The 15,725-nt window shown below is 36.9% G+C and overlaps 1 protein-coding gene across 4 annotated transcripts in view; it reads right to left on the reverse strand.

Annotated features, from left to right (window-relative positions):
• The window catches only part of TAX1BP1 (Tax1 binding protein 1), a 63,402-nt gene that overhangs the window by 5,088 nt on the left and 42,589 nt on the right, over positions 1 to 15,725 (reverse strand). For 3 of the 4 annotated variants that reach the window (XM_032991518.2, XM_032991517.2, XM_032991519.2), the window contains 5 exons: positions 15,159 to 15,277; positions 13,782 to 13,907; positions 13,125 to 13,196; positions 7,122 to 7,296; positions 6,624 to 6,772 (listed from right to left, as the gene is read on the reverse strand). In XM_032991518.2, the coding sequence (XP_032847409.2) occupies positions 6,624 to 6,772; positions 7,122 to 7,296; positions 13,125 to 13,196; positions 13,782 to 13,907; positions 15,159 to 15,277 (641 nt within the window). The remainder of the gene's footprint in view (positions 1 to 6,623; positions 6,773 to 7,121; positions 7,297 to 13,124; positions 13,197 to 13,781; positions 13,908 to 15,158; positions 15,278 to 15,725) is intronic. The other variant, XM_032991520.2, reaches the window with a different exon arrangement.

Here is a 15,725-nt window from a genome sequence, read left to right on the forward strand (position 1 = left end):
TTCTCATGGCTCGGTTCAATCAGTTGTAAAAAACACACTGTGTGTTCCTTATGGTACCTTCTGACCTACGCACTGTGTAGGAATGACAATACTGACTATGTACTAATATTATGCTGATAAAATAAGGAAAGTCTGTCTCTGCAGTGTACTTTCGCTCTTGTCCAAGTATGTTAAGAAAGATCAGTTCTTAACCTTTTGTTAACACTTAGCCCAAACGAGAAGAATGCAAATTTATATTGAGCATACCTCAAAGTGCATACTACAGAAATCACTGTATAATTAAAAAATGGTCAAACGGTAACAACTTTCTATTAGTCAGAGTATTTCACAGCTATTCTAATTACGAATTACAGTAAACAGAACACAATCACCAACGAGTAAAAATTCTCATGCGCTGCCCTGGGGTAACTTGGAACTTCTGGAACACACAGAAAATGTCCCATTGTATTGGACTCTGACAGCTGTCTCCTCCTGTCACTTCAGATGGACAAAACTCCTAAAGCGTACCCTGTAAAACGGAGACCCATACGAAGGGAGGACAAATCTTACTCATCTTGGTTCACAATCACTCAGGGAGCCATTTCTTCCAGCTACTGTAAGAACAAATAACGTATCGTTGGTTATAAATGATGCTGCATATGCTTTTCAACCTGACAGTTAAAAGCTGGTCACTCTCCCATGGTAAAAACCACCATCCCCTGAAGACTCAAATGCGAAATGAGGCGGCCAGTTGAAGCTGCTTTGCAGGAGGAGTTTGACAACAACCGCCAGAAGGCCAGGCCCCAGCGGGCCGGGGCTGTATTTTAAGCATAGGCATCAGCTTGCTCTCAGGACCCCACGGTTGAGTCATCCAAGTTATCTGGACAGAAGCCCACACTCTGCGTTTTGAGAAAGAGACAGTTCAATCTGCCCTTCGTGTAGACCCGGCGCCAGGTTTCCTGCGCTCCCGAGCGATGCCACGGGCCAGGGCTGCAGGTGCTCGGGCCGAGCCCGCCCCAGTGCCGGTACACAGCCGGCACGCGGCCTCGGGACCTCACCAAAAAGAGCCTCATACGGGGCCTTTCACATCACGGCTGCCCTATTGTCACTGGACTGTAACTCTGACTCTCTAACATTGCCACAGTGAGTTCCACAGACTGTACCGATCAGAAGGACAGATGTAGTATTACACAGCAGAGCATGGTAAACAAGAGGGGATTTTTCACTCGAAGAGGAAGAAGGGAAAGCCAGACGTTGACTATCAGAAACAAGTGCAACTCCCCTCGTTTTACCAGAACCGACCAGCTTTGTCTCAAGTACTGCTTTCGTAATTACAACTGGAAGCAGTTCCGAGACTGCCGAAATTAGAAACAAAGCCACGTGCCACTGTACAAAAGTCACGGAGGTGAACGATCCCCGCCTTGGATTTCTACACATCATTAACGTGCAACAGTAAGCGAACCAATACCCAACTTAAGGCTTTAAACAATAAACGAACAGACACGCTGCTCGGGTATAGTGTGGGCAAACTGGAAAGAAGAGTACGTACGTTTTCTTTCTGTGATTCAGTTCTGCTGTGGGAGTGAAACCAAACAAACTCTTTTCAGGTCTCTACCCCTCTGCAAGCAGTTTGGTCTCGCAAGAGCTACCTGGATACCAGCTCCTCCTTTTACACCCATCGTGTAAAAACGACAGTAACTGGCTGCCAGGGTAAGATCAGGCTAATAAAGTGTAGTGGGGTTTTTTGCTAGAAGAAAGGCCATTATTTTGGATTCATCTCAAAAAAATATCCTGACCTGGTTGTCAGTTGCCAAAAGTTACACTCTCCATCCCCCCACCAATTTACTGTGACTAACAACACTGTTTAAGAGTCTCAGGATAGTTATTCTGGGCTTACTGCCAACTGTAATCAGGATTACATTTCTAAAACTCACACTTTAGTATTAAAAATATATATATGTTTTGTTTATGGATCTCTCCCATACATATCTGCGTCTAGAAATTATTTGCTCCAAATGATTACAATTTGGGTCAATTAAGGGAACATGAGCAAATGGAAAGTTAGCGCCGAGCAGATGATGGCAGGAATTTGTCGCAAGTCAACTATGCTACACAAAATCACCACTGTGTGCATGCTCGTCTGGCACGATGAGCACAGAGCAGCCTCTCCCTCTCAGAAACCATGGTTTAATTGGCCCAAGAGTCCCAGAAGCCAAGGCCATGAAGAATTACAGGAAGTCTTCGAGTCATACAAAACTGATGACTTTTAATGTCAACCAAATACACAGAAGTGCCCATTCCCAAAGAACAAAGTTTTGGGAGAAACAAAACTGGAACACAACAGCAACGCTGAACAGAAATTCTGATGCATTTGCAGAGGAACTGAAGACAGTAAAGGCTTCAGTATAGCAGGCGTGTCACCATCACCTGATCCTATACTGCTAGTCAAGATAATGGCCAGTAACACAAATGTCTGCACTGAGAAGTGGAAAGGGAAGCCTACTACACTTGGGGTGAGAGCAAATAATGTTCTCCTTAGGAATGTGGAAACTGAGTTTGGGTAACATCAGGAGGAAATGCCTCAGCAGAAGGATCGTCTCAGTCATGAGCTTGAGAGTTTTGTAACTTCCCAGTAGGAAAGACAAAACAACTTTGTAGAGGGTTACAAAGATACCAGCAGTACTCCATGGAACTGAAGATCAAATCATTAGTTGCAGGAACAGAAGCATCCCCAGGAAAACAATTCCATGCACAACTTCAGCATGAAAATAATCATCTTCAAGTGAGCTTAGGGCATCTGTGATGTCTTTCCTTCTATGAATGGGAACGGTACACATCCTAGCACCCATCCAGTACTTCTAAGGCTATGCAAAAATCCTGCCTCAGTAGGCCAAATGTGCTCTTAAAGGAGTGTACGGAACTCCTGACAGTGGGATGAGAAAGCAGTGGCGAGTGAACAGAGATCTAGCTGGCACCCTTCTTCCCCGTCACCAACCAAAAGGATAGTTACTATCGTGTGGCAGAACTCTGATCTATTTATATAATTGAAAGACTCATATTTTCTCCTTGGGATTGGTAGAAAGACCAAACAAGGCTGTCTCACTGAGATATTTACAAAGTGTGTTGCTAAGAAGCACACATGATGGTAGTCACATTAGCTCACCAGGCTGAGTTTTTCTTCACTGGGAAGGGAAATGGAGAACCACCTTTCTGTTGATATAGAAAACTATGGTTGATCCATAATTGTAAGCAATTTACAGTTCTAATGACACAGAAGAGAAACGTGATCTTTTTCATATATTGCAGGCAAGGTACCCCGAGTTAGATCTTTTTCAGTACAAGACAGAAAGCACCTAAATGGATCATTACCAAGGAACACAAGATTCCTTTAGGCAAAAGTAAACTCAGCACCTCAGACAACTCTGTTACAAGACTGATGAAGAAAAAATTTGTGTTAAAAAACCCCAAACAAGTAAATAAAAACACCTTACGAAGACTTTTCAAAACTAAGGAGACACATGGGACTCCCATAGAGAACATTTGCAGCAATTCAGACAGTTCCAAGATATTTCACTGAAAAGGGCAATTTCAGTTCAAGTAAAAGAATCAAGTTTTACCACAGAAAACCAAGCAGACCTGATTTTCTTTTTGTTTGCCCTGCATTCCCCTAACACTTCTCCCCCCACCTCATCTCACATTCTCTTCTTGTGTAGTCAGATTAGTGACCAGTTTGCAGCCATATGCAGGCTGATTAGCCAGCTGTTGGCTGCCTGTTCGAACAAGAATTTATTAAGGTCTCTCTCTTATCCCCAGCAATTGTCAAAAAAACTGTAGGAAGTCAGTATCTAACACCTCTACCACATGTGAAACATGGCTGAAGTTAGCAGTAGAAAGCAAAAATAATATCCAGAAAGAAATAAAAAGTGGAGGCAATAAGGCAAAATAAAAATCTGAACAATCTGGAAGAGATTTCTGTTTTGAGTAAATGCCAGAGTAGACGAACACAAAACGGTTACCCCACCTAATGTCAATTCACAGCACAAATAATGCCACATGAGTTTAGTGTTGGAATGGTCCAATGAAGGCAAAGGCTTTAAAACTTGAAGACTATCAACATGTAGTGTGAAAACGTGCAAATGGACAAATGCACAAATTCTAGATTCTTTCTCTGGCGCGAAGGAAGGCATGCTGCAGTTGGAAAAAGCATTACTCAACATTTACGATGAAAGAAGGTCAAGGCAACAACAGCAGCAGAGATGTGGTTTGTAAGTCTGAAGCAATTCTACCTAATTCCCTGTCCAGAAAACACTTCTGGCTGAAGCATTCAAGTTTTCTTCTGTCATCCACATTGTTTATCGAGTTACACAACTGCACAGGAATGTAAACAGCAACTACAGCAGGTAAGTTTGACATGCCAGACACACCCCCTTCGTAGTTTGCCAACCTATTCCTTAGGCTGGATGAATATCTTAAAGGAAAGAAGGTCACGTTTCTGGCTTTCATTCTGTAGAAGCAAGTCACAAAGCTTTTCTCACACATGTGTGCGCACACTTCACAGACTGAAAAAACCCCCTATTTTAGTCGTACCTGAAAGTCCATTTACAGTTGTGCGTATACAACCTCTACATCATTCTCCTGTGTATCATAATACTGGCTCAGGGTCTTAAAGATCTATCATCTTCTAATGTAGACATGTTAATTAATCATCCTAGGTAAGCCACCATAAAGTGGTGGAAGTGACTACAATACCCTCAAGTTGTTAAACTAATATAACATGTAGTAATAGGAACACGGAGAGAAAGATGACAGAAGTCCACAGAATGGTAATATTTTAAACAAAGCACTAAGACTACCTTTTCTTCTGGGAGGGAATCCTCCTCCAACAAAAGGCTCTACATCTTACTGGTTGAAAAATGCAGAGAACTACATCTTAAGCAGCTTATTTTAAAAAACAGTGCAACGAATGGTAACTCGGTATTACCCTTTTATATTTGCTGTTTCTTCTGCACAAATGACAGGCTCTCCTTTATAATTAGTTACCTACATATATGGACGTTTTTCCTGGCTATTTCTTTAAATACTGCATTTAGAACTATTATCTCTGGCATATTACTAAGTCTCTTTAGAAAGTCCGTTGCAACTACTAATTTCCATGTAAATTTGTACACTACATATACAAGCTATTTTTGGGAGGAGCAAGCACCCGATTTTCACTTCAAAGTAAAAAAATAAAGATATAAGTTATTTGATTTAAAGGCACCTTTTCTCAAGTTGAACTTTTTTTAAGCCTGTTATATTCCATCTTCTTACAAAAATCCAGTGTGTGTCAGCAAATGAGCACAAGACTCTAGCACTGTTTCTCTTGGGTTTGCAAGAGGGCAAAGCACATAGATCAGAAAGAACACTCTGCTAATTAAACTGAAGCAGATGACTAAAGAAGAGAAGAACTTGTCAAATGTAATATCGGCGTCAAGAATGATCAGATTAAATATGCAAAATGTGAAGTAAAGGTGGGCAACAGCATTAAGCTCACATTCTAGATCTTGAACAGGCTGCAAAAGTTCTGACAGTTTCTCTAATTATTCACAGTAATGGACACTGGGGGCAAAAGGTAGGAGGGAGAAATACATTTTTCTCCATTATAGGTGCTGAGCACCAGGGCTAAAATCATGCCTGCCTGAACACTGATCAGTTTCTGCAAAGGTTAATAGCAATTAAATGTGGCAAACTAGACTAAATGAGAAACAGGTCATGATACCACTGTACTTGCAAAGAGCACAATACTTTGCAGAAAGGTATTTCTTGTTTAATATTTTTGAAGGTGCAAAAGTACTTAGAATAAGAAAGAGTAGTAAGTCTGTTCCTGTTCAAATGAAGACATACAGTCCAGTTTATTACAGAAGGCAATTTACTAAAATAATGTTTTGTACCAGAACGTGCAAGTTAACTGTACTAAAAAGCTAATCAGTTTCCACTTAAAACACACAAAGCCCTAAAAAAAGAAATCAGAAAGGATCTGTCACTTCCTGTTTTATCAGCTTTAGATAACAGTTAATTAGCTCTTCCAAATACATGTCTAACAGCAAAAAAAAAAATCAAAGTGGAAATTAATAAAAGCAGCTCTGAAGAAGACAGAACAGAAGATTAATACATTAGAATAAAGTATCTAATACGACAAAAAATTTCATTCAGCATTTAGCTGAAGACACTGCTATCAGAATCCTTTAAATTATTTGTTACAATTTAGTTCCTACATGCAAATTATAAAGTGAGTAAGACATGGTTATATTTTGCACCCTTATTCTTCCACACAGTAGAGAAAAATCACAATGAATTGAGATTACCTGGATTTTTCTACTTTAGTATTTAAAAAAATTAAGAAGCTACTATCCTAATACCAAAACAAGCTGTCAGTAACTCAAGAGACTGGGGGAACAAGTATACTATCATCAATTGAAGAGTGGATTTTTGTCCTTCAAAGCAAGTAAAATTCACCTAAAACACTGTTCAGGGAAAGGAAACTTAATTTTGGATTTACATAACAATAAATTAGGTTTATCAGATACTGAAAACCTATATTCAAATCTTAATTACTCATTAGTAAACATATCAAGGGAAAAAAAGTAATAAAAAGGGTAACTTGCATTGCTATCCTCAGGATCTTCTAAACCGTCAGGCCGACTAAGATTGCGCGAAGGCTGACTACACACTACATCATCTTCTAGCTCCCAAAAGGAAGTTCTAACAGGTGGTCTTTGGATGTCATCGGGATTAAAAGCGCCATCTGCCCCATCTGAAGAAAAATTAATTAGATTATCTTTGTTCAATAGGGTTTGTATTCTGAGATTATAGATGTGCTACCTACATTTAAAAAAAAATCCAGGACTTAAACACATTTTCAGTTTAGGTAATGTAAAGCAACAGAAGACAAATCACCTTTTTCAAAAGGTGTTTCTTTAAAACTTTGTTTACCTTATTGAGTCTCATCAGTAAAATAAAGGCACTTTATTGATTCTCAATCAATCAATAAGGGCCCTGTATATCAGTATAAAAATTTTGGTCCTGAACTGGCATTAAATGAGCCATCACTTTTGAAACAGCGAGAGAGAAATTACATTGGGGGAGTGGTGGAGTTTTCTTACCTCTTCTTTCCTGAATTGCATAAGGGTTTCCAAATTGCAATACTGGTAGTCTACTTGGCACTGCAGGAACTGGTCCATTTTCCTCTGAATACGGGTTGCGAAAATGTAATGTTTGTTGTGAAACCTGTCCTTCCATCATCCTTCCAGCTTGATTTCCTGGTTTCCTGCCAAGTTCCTAAATAATGCAAAGTTGAAAATGTACTTAACCTGTGGAGTCCTAGCAAAGTTTGAAATTTTTATGGAATATTTAGGTTTGTTTTCAAAAATACATCTGCTAATCTTCCCACTGTCTTTTCATCTTGATCTAGTGCCAAATATACCATACATATCAAAAGTAGTCAATTAAGAAAATGCAAAGAAGATATTTTGAAGAAATTCCTCGTTTTGTCATCAGTTAATTCAAATTACATAAACAGAAATGCCACGTTTTTCAATAAATATCTGCATCAACAGCAACTAAAGAAAATGTGCAGTGAGAAAAGTTTTTAAAAGTTACAACTAAAAATCAAATAATTCTTTTTTCCATATCATACTATGTCATGCAAGAATGTACCATTTTAGTATGTGAGGTACACATATGTACATACTTGACATAATTCCCTATGAATTTGTGAGTGACATATTTTAAAAACTATTAAGTACATTGCACTGGATCCTTTCTGATATCTAACAGCAAAACGTTGATCTACATGAAGCGTAACTTAACATTAGCTAAGTTCTGCTCAAGGCTGTCACTCTCAGTAGGAAATGAAGAAATGTTAGAACAAACTTTTGCTCAATGTCCTTCACATGCACACACACATGGGGTGAAACGAACCAGCACAGAGAATTTAGAAGCGGTCTCGTGTGTTCCCTACAATGTAACTTGCATACGCAGTCAAGTGTGCACGGGAAGCTCTGCACATTATTTGCGGGTGTGTTAGATGTAGCTGTGTTTAAAACGGGAAAAAAATTCCTTGAACAAAGTACAGAGATCCCGTCAAACACATTCACCCAAAACTACATCTACAGAGGCAAAGACCCATTACTTTTACTTGTTCTCAGTTCCTTTAAAAATCAATTTCTGAATGCGTGACGAAATATGTTAAACTAGTTGAAACAGTTTTTTCTCTTTTGTGATTCTGCTTCATGATCACGTTCCACTTGCAATTATAAGCTTTTTTTTTTACTTGTTATTATGTCAAAATACTTCTATTACCTTTATACCAAGCATAGCCAAAAACTTCCTTGTCCTAGTTACTGCTAACAGCTGAAATTTTTGCATATTTCTCCTTTTTGTGAACCAAAAGAAGAAAGAGGAATGTTTTGGTTTTTCAACTAATACACAGCATTTTCTACAACGTAGAGAAGCTGTTTGTGGCTTGCAATGACTGAAGATATGAGGATACTTCTGAGCAGCACTGCAAAGCAGGCTTAACAATCCAGTTGGCACATTTTTGTTCTTCCATTCAAAACAGACAGACTGAAGTTTATACAAAAATTACAGTCTAAATGTAAGTCAAAGGGAGAGGGGAAAAAAAGAGAACAATAAAGTAATGCAACAGGTCAACATGTCAAGCAGTGGCTTTTACATCAATGGCATGAAGCTGTCAGCTTCTTAGAGGGCATGAGGGAAAGGCTAGTTTGCAGGAGCACCCTGGAGAAAATATTGTTACTCAGTGGAAATCTCTCTCCAAAACATAACAAAATAGAGTGGAAAAAAGTGCATAAGAATGCACATTTGAAAACTTAACAGAAAAATGATGAAGCAGAGCCTCACAGACCAATTCATGACATCTGAATAAGATGACAGAATAAGAACATAGAGAATGGTAGGTCAGGAGAGATCTGGTAAGGATCCTGGGAGCGTAACAAGTAACTGCTGATAAATGCAGTGGAGGGGGACAATCAAAACAATGGGGTAGGAAAATGCCCTGTACCCTACAACACTTTGTGAAAACAAGTGAGAAAAGGTTTTTCCTGTCAAGGCCAGAACGGTCTACAGCAGGTGTGACAATTCCATCCAAATTCCAGGCAAGATTTTTAACCTGATGGACAGTTGGAGGAGACCACATTACAGATACTTTACATCAGCAGGATTCAGGTAAACACTGGGATAATAAAATTTTAAAATTGGGTCACACTGAAGACAATTTGCTCTACCATTCTGTACTATAACCTAGGTATGGCGGTCACGCCACTAGCCATCATGAATATATATGTAAACTCAGCACTAACTGGTTAGTTCTCGATCTTTGATAACATTCAGACAATTGATTCCAGGGAGTAAAATTATTACTCGAGGTTGGTATTTTCCACTTATATTAACAAATACAAATTAGTGCTATTTTTCACAAACGTAATCCATACCAGGTTACCCATTTCAAAAAATATTTATACTACAAGCACCATACAGAACAAAACTGCACTTGCCTAATTAACAATGAGGAGATTTTAGATCCATGAGAAGTTTTATTTTCATACATAGATTTCAAAGTTATTATGTTTTCTGTGAAAAATAATTTGCCCTCTATGAACTTAATGAGCAAAGTTCTAATTCATCTTTCTTCCTCCTTCATATCCTCACCTACTTTATACATGTATCTTTACAGTTTAGCAAGGGTTTCTGTGTACCTTTCAAAATTCAGTGTTTTCATCCAAAATATAAAATTGTTGAATTTGAGGGGCTTAAATGTCCTGCTTTATTTAATTCTGTTCTTTAAATATTTGTATCAGAAAGGCAATTCATTTTTTCAGAAAAGCTCAAACAGAACTCTTCAAAATAAATTAATACTTAAAATTCCAGATTCTTACATATAATCCATAAAGAATTATAAACTACTAATGGGTTTTTATAACTTGCAAACCATTAAAACTCTAAGCCTATATATATCTATATATCTATATATCTATATATCTATATAGATATATATATAATGTTAACAGAGAGTAATTGCAAGTGACTTAAGTGTGGTCAGTGCATCATCTGTAATTTATCCAAAGACAAGTCTTTCTCATTCTTCCATTTAATAAAATGGGTTAAGGAAGACAGAGCATGTATGCCAAGAATATCCAAAGGAATACGCCATTTACAATTCAGAACCAAACAAAAACATTCAGAGATGGAAATATTAAAAGATCATTAAAAAGTAGAGATTGTTAAGAGATATGCTTTCCAATAATCTTGTTCTTTCTGGTTAGCATTTTCTTCTGGGTTGTCTGGGCTCATGTTTAATATTTGCCAGTGAAATGTTAAAAAAACCTCAAAGATGGAAGTGTGCCTTTTCCTTAAGAAGCTTGAAATTGAAACTTAAAACCAAAGACTTCAACTACCAATTTAACTACATGAGAAGTTTAATGCCTCGGTTATTAAAAGGCACAACTCAGTATTATCTTTCTTAAAAAGAGGTAAACTTCAGCCCAAACTCTAGAACACAAAAATGCAAAAATCAAGTAGCAATAACTATTCTGAAAACAAAACACCATTCAAATGAAAAAAAGACAGAAATTATATATTTATTATTATATACTTACTATCAAGTTTCAGACATAAAAGATTTATACTCCAACAGGCAACATCATAAAGTCATTTTCAAACAGGAAAAAAACAGTATCTATAAATGGTAAGGCAGCTTACAGAAAGTTGTTTTTTTTTTTGGAGCACTGGCCATAAACACAGTAGTGTTTATTTTCTTTTAGAAAAACCTTCTAATACAGGAAACACAATTTCTGCCTAACTCCATACAAGTAAAAAATGCTCATGTAAATATGATCTAAAACTGCTAGCGTTAGTTTAGATGTACAGACTAAATTGCACATAAGATTGAAATGGTTAGGGTTAAATGGTTAGGATTACATCTTAAAGTTTTAGTGACCATATAAGATCTAAATAATTCGTCTTTACTCAATACAAACCAAGAACAATTAATTATCAGTGAAATTAAGATTTTCCTTTTTAAAAACAATTTCTTCTGCAATATGGAGACAGTTTAGAATGAGAGGCAGTGGTATTAATACTTTAATTTTAGCATCACGTAAGATTAAAACCGAACGTAGATCGAAGTAATTGTAAAAAGGTGCTGTAAAACAGCCTTAACTAGAAGTTGGATAGCTAGGGCAGACTGATCAAAAAAAAAAAATCATATGGTATATAAGTATGTAAAAAAAATAGAAACCAAGTAATTTTACAGGTTTGAAGAGACAGCAAATGAACACCTTTATCATGCTGTGTTTGGTGACATTTATAAACAAACACTCATAATGCAGTATACATTGAAAAGCTGTTTAGTTGACCTTTTAAATCATGGTTGCAGTCTAGCAAGGCATTTTGTCTACCAAATTTATAGATATTTACATTACAAAGAAGAATCAAAGTTCCAAACTTCTATAAGCTCCATACATTATTATTACAGTTTTTCTCCTCCTTATGTGTGGTGATTAAAATTACTCCATCCAGCAAAAATAGATTCATCAAAACTCAACTTTTATTTTGCTTTCTTTTGAATTAGAAAAATATAAGAGGCATCTATTAAAAATTGCTTCTTTGGTTAAAAAAAATATTTAAATACTAACTACTCGAGAATCTAGAATTTTACAAAACATTTAACTAGCTTAATCTGAAGTTAGTTTCATTTCAGTTTATCAGTATGCAAATTCTTGGGTTTACTAAGTATCTGTTCATACTGGATTTTTTAAGTAATCTGAACAATCCTAACATTTACTACCTGAATGTAAAAAAAACATTTTATCATTTCATTTTTCAGTAAAATCTAGCTTTGATTAATTACCTTAGAGGCACTTCCGACGTTAGAACATTAGTATTAATATTTCAGAATGTCTGGTTTAACAGCAGTGGTAATGAATTTGATTGGATAGTGAACTCTTGAAAGTAGCAGTCCCTTTTTTATCACATATTTAAAAATCAGAGTATTGTCTGTGTATCCTTCTTTTCTGATAAAGATATTTTTCCAGGTGTAGTTTACCAAAGTCACTACTGTCACATGTCAAGCTGCTCTTATTACAAGCAGTCAATAAGAGAACTGCAGATGTCAAAAGGATTTGGTTGTATGCACACATCATGAAAAACCTGGAGATTATACTGCCGAAATGTCTACATCTCTAGTTATAGCACAACACTGGATAAAAGCAAAGATAATGCTAACCAGTGATGGGAAAAACAAACTGTCAAGCTAGGTACGTACTATTCACGTCTTATGCAAGGATTCCAAAAGAAATTAGGTTTACTAATTGTGCTGCCTGTCAGCCAGTAACTCCTGAAAATATTAAGGAGAGTCTCTTGTCTGAAATAAATTAAATTCCTCCAAGTTTTGTTAACTGATACTCCTGCAGAGCACAGAAACTGCAGCACAAACTCAGTAATAATTTTTCCTATTTGGCCGAGCACCACGTGCACTAAACTGCTATAAGCCTCTAGCCACAACAGGGCTGAATCTCTTTCACTGAGAGGTAAGAGTAAAGCAGGAAGGCAGCTATGAGGGCACTGCAAAAACTGCAGAAAAACAGTGATGCTTCTGAGATGAGAAAGGAACACAGGACAAAAACTGGTAGGAATTCCTGTGGTCTGTGAACTGTACAGCTAGCTGCAATCTCAGATTATGAATTTACAGAGTAATCCCTATCTACAAACAGAAACAATTATTTTAGGTCCCGGATGGAGTATCGTTCTAGACAGGAACAAAGACATAACTTTTGACACCATAGCATTTTTGTTAGATCATATGTAGAAAATATTCTAGAACACTATTACAGAACAATAAATTACAGTATTTTCAAAGGTTGAGTCAGTTTTGGCAAACTAGTACACTATGTTGTACATTTTTTTTTTTTAAGTATATTAGTATTATAAACAGAACTTGTAGTTTAAAATGCTAATTCATTCTGGCAAAATATGCAAATATGGAAAAGCATGATTCAAATTCTCACTTAAAAATAAATTGCATTTCCTCAAACCAAAGAAGGTCACAAGTGTTAATTTGCATAATTTAACAGGAATCCTGACCATACCTTCTCACTGGTAAAGAGTTCCAACTGTGATGCCAGTTCCTTTATTCGTCTCTCTTTTTCTGCCAGCTGAACCTATGTGAAAAGTTTAAGGTTCCTGTATTAGTGAATAGAAATTCACTAGTGAAATTCACTAGTGAATAGAAGTTCCCTGCATGTTATATTGTGAAAGCATGAAGTTCAGTGATTAAACTCGTCTTTCAGACAGAAATAATCTTGACTACTATAGTTACATGCACCATCTAGTACTACTACAAATCAAACCCAACAATTCTCCCTATGTTTATCTACTGAGTAACAGCAGCAGATTAGCGCCCTTTTCTTGCCAGTTTTCAGAAAACAGTTGTGGAATTTATAAAATCCTAGCTTAAAAATGAGGAGTAGGATCATTGATGCTGATGGCAGGAGGAACATCACTGTCCAGAAACAGCTGAATGTCTGCAAGTCTCATTCTTTCTGAAGGAATCTGTTGGCATTTCAGTGATTTATTTCATTCACTTCTCTCCAGCTTTTATGTCCCACCACAAAACTGAGAGATCCAGAACCTCCTCCTCCCTATTTTTTCCCTATTAAAACTCTTCATTACTTGAACTATTAGAAATAAGCAACTACATTAAGAACAGGATACCATTCATTGTCATAAACAAAATCTGTACTTACTTTATACTGATCCTCCATTGCTGCTAGCTGTAATTTTATACTCTCATTGATTTTCACTTGTTCCTTCCACTTCAGCTCCACTTTAGCTAGTTCATCAGCATAAACACTGCATTTCATCTTCTCGTCCTAAAGTAGTTTATACCACAGTGTGAAATATTTACAATTTTAAGAGATGTCCCTTCCCACCCCAACAATGATACTGTATAACTCATGCTTTTAGAACTAGACCACTTACAAATGGCTTTCCCAAGAAATCAAGCCTGACTCAAGACTCTGAAGAAGACAGAACAACTGAACACTGCTTAAATGATGTTCAATACATACTCTTCTCTTGACTGAGTTTTCAACAAGCTGATATTCCTATTTAGTTTCACAGTTTCAAGTTTCTTTGTATCCTAATACTACACTGTAACCATAGTTATCCTTTCAAGTGTCTAATTTCAATACAAAACCCTTCCCCATGCAACTTTTACAACCTAAGTAGCTTTCATCCAGAAGGTCAAAGGCAAAGCTTTCCTCAAGCATCACTATAGAAAAAATAGCCAGCAGAAGCTAACACGGGATCTCCACACACAAGGTAACGAGAAGAATTACAGGACAGTTGTTATATCCCGAAGAGCACGTATCAATACAATAATCTCATTGTGATGAACAAGAGAAACAAGATGAACAGAGACGAGGTAACATACAGAAAGTGTTTCTTAAACAATTCTACAACAGTCAACTTTTCATCAGCACCACTGATGCAATATTCCATCGTCATACCTACATCCAAACTGGTTAAATGAAAATCAAGTCAGGACTGACAGGTGTTAATATTTGAAGGGCATTACTACTGTGGCTACAGCACTACTGGTGTCAACTTTGGTCCAGATAAAAACACCTCTGTGGATGACTGAGCCCAAGTTAGTAGGCAGCACCCACTTGGACATCAAAGCAGTCATAAAAGCCCAGGATAGTCAGGTCTGGAGGAGTTATGACACTTGAACAGCATATCAGATAAACACTGCTAGCTATACCTGTTCCAGACATCAGCTGACTCATAGCAACATGCTGTATTTCATTTATAAAAGCAACTGCACTTAAAATATAATGCAAAAGTATTCAAAACCTTTAACACAGAAGTAGCAGTAGTTTTGTTCATTTGTTTTACTGCAGCTAGCTTTTCCTGAGAGGTCCTTCTCTGGAATCTCTGACACCACAAGTAATCAAGAGCTAACTTAATAAAAATGTGTTTTCTAGTATTAAAATTTCTACCATAATCGCAGTGTATCACACCAACAAGCAAGACAACTCAGTTGGGTAGGCTTTGTGGTTTTAACACTTAGCACCTATAGCTACTTTCTGTTCAGCTTTCCAAAGCAGCCGTTTACTTACTGCCAACATTTGCTTGCATTTCTTATATTTCTCTGTTTTCTCAGCAATTTCTTTATTCATTTCACGTACTTGCTCCTTTACCATGAATTCCGAAACTATGTCAGATGAAATGGGGCTAACTGTGAACATTGAAGAAAAAACAAGAAAATTGATTTTTTTGTTCCATAAATAAAGTCTATATAAGAGAGATGACAGGCCAAATTTGACAATGCATCAAGAACAGAGTCCTCCATGTTATCCAAGCAAATAGTTAATCAGAGACAATCAGTATCACGTGCATAGTGATACTGATGAAGATCAGCAGTCATACTAGCATGTCTGTGTTCAGTTCTCTCATACACTGAAGATAAGCATAAATACACACATACATTAAAAAAAAAAAACAAACAATAAAAAAAAAAAAAAACAGACATCTCTCCCCTTACCTCCCAAGAAAGTAAAACACCAGAATATATATGTTACGATATCGTGCTAGGTATTTTATTCTTCTGTAGAAACATGAAGTGCCTCAGCAATCTACTTCATCCCATCGCACGCTGTAAATGAGCTTGCTGGGATTTCATTTGT

The sequence above is a fragment of the Tyto alba genome, unplaced genomic scaffold (genome assembly GCF_018691265.1).
Source record: "Tyto alba isolate M040663 unplaced genomic scaffold, T.alba_DEE_v4.0 Super-Scaffold_38, whole genome shotgun sequence".
Lineage (NCBI taxonomy): Eukaryota > Metazoa > Chordata > Aves > Strigiformes > Tytonidae > Tyto > Tyto alba.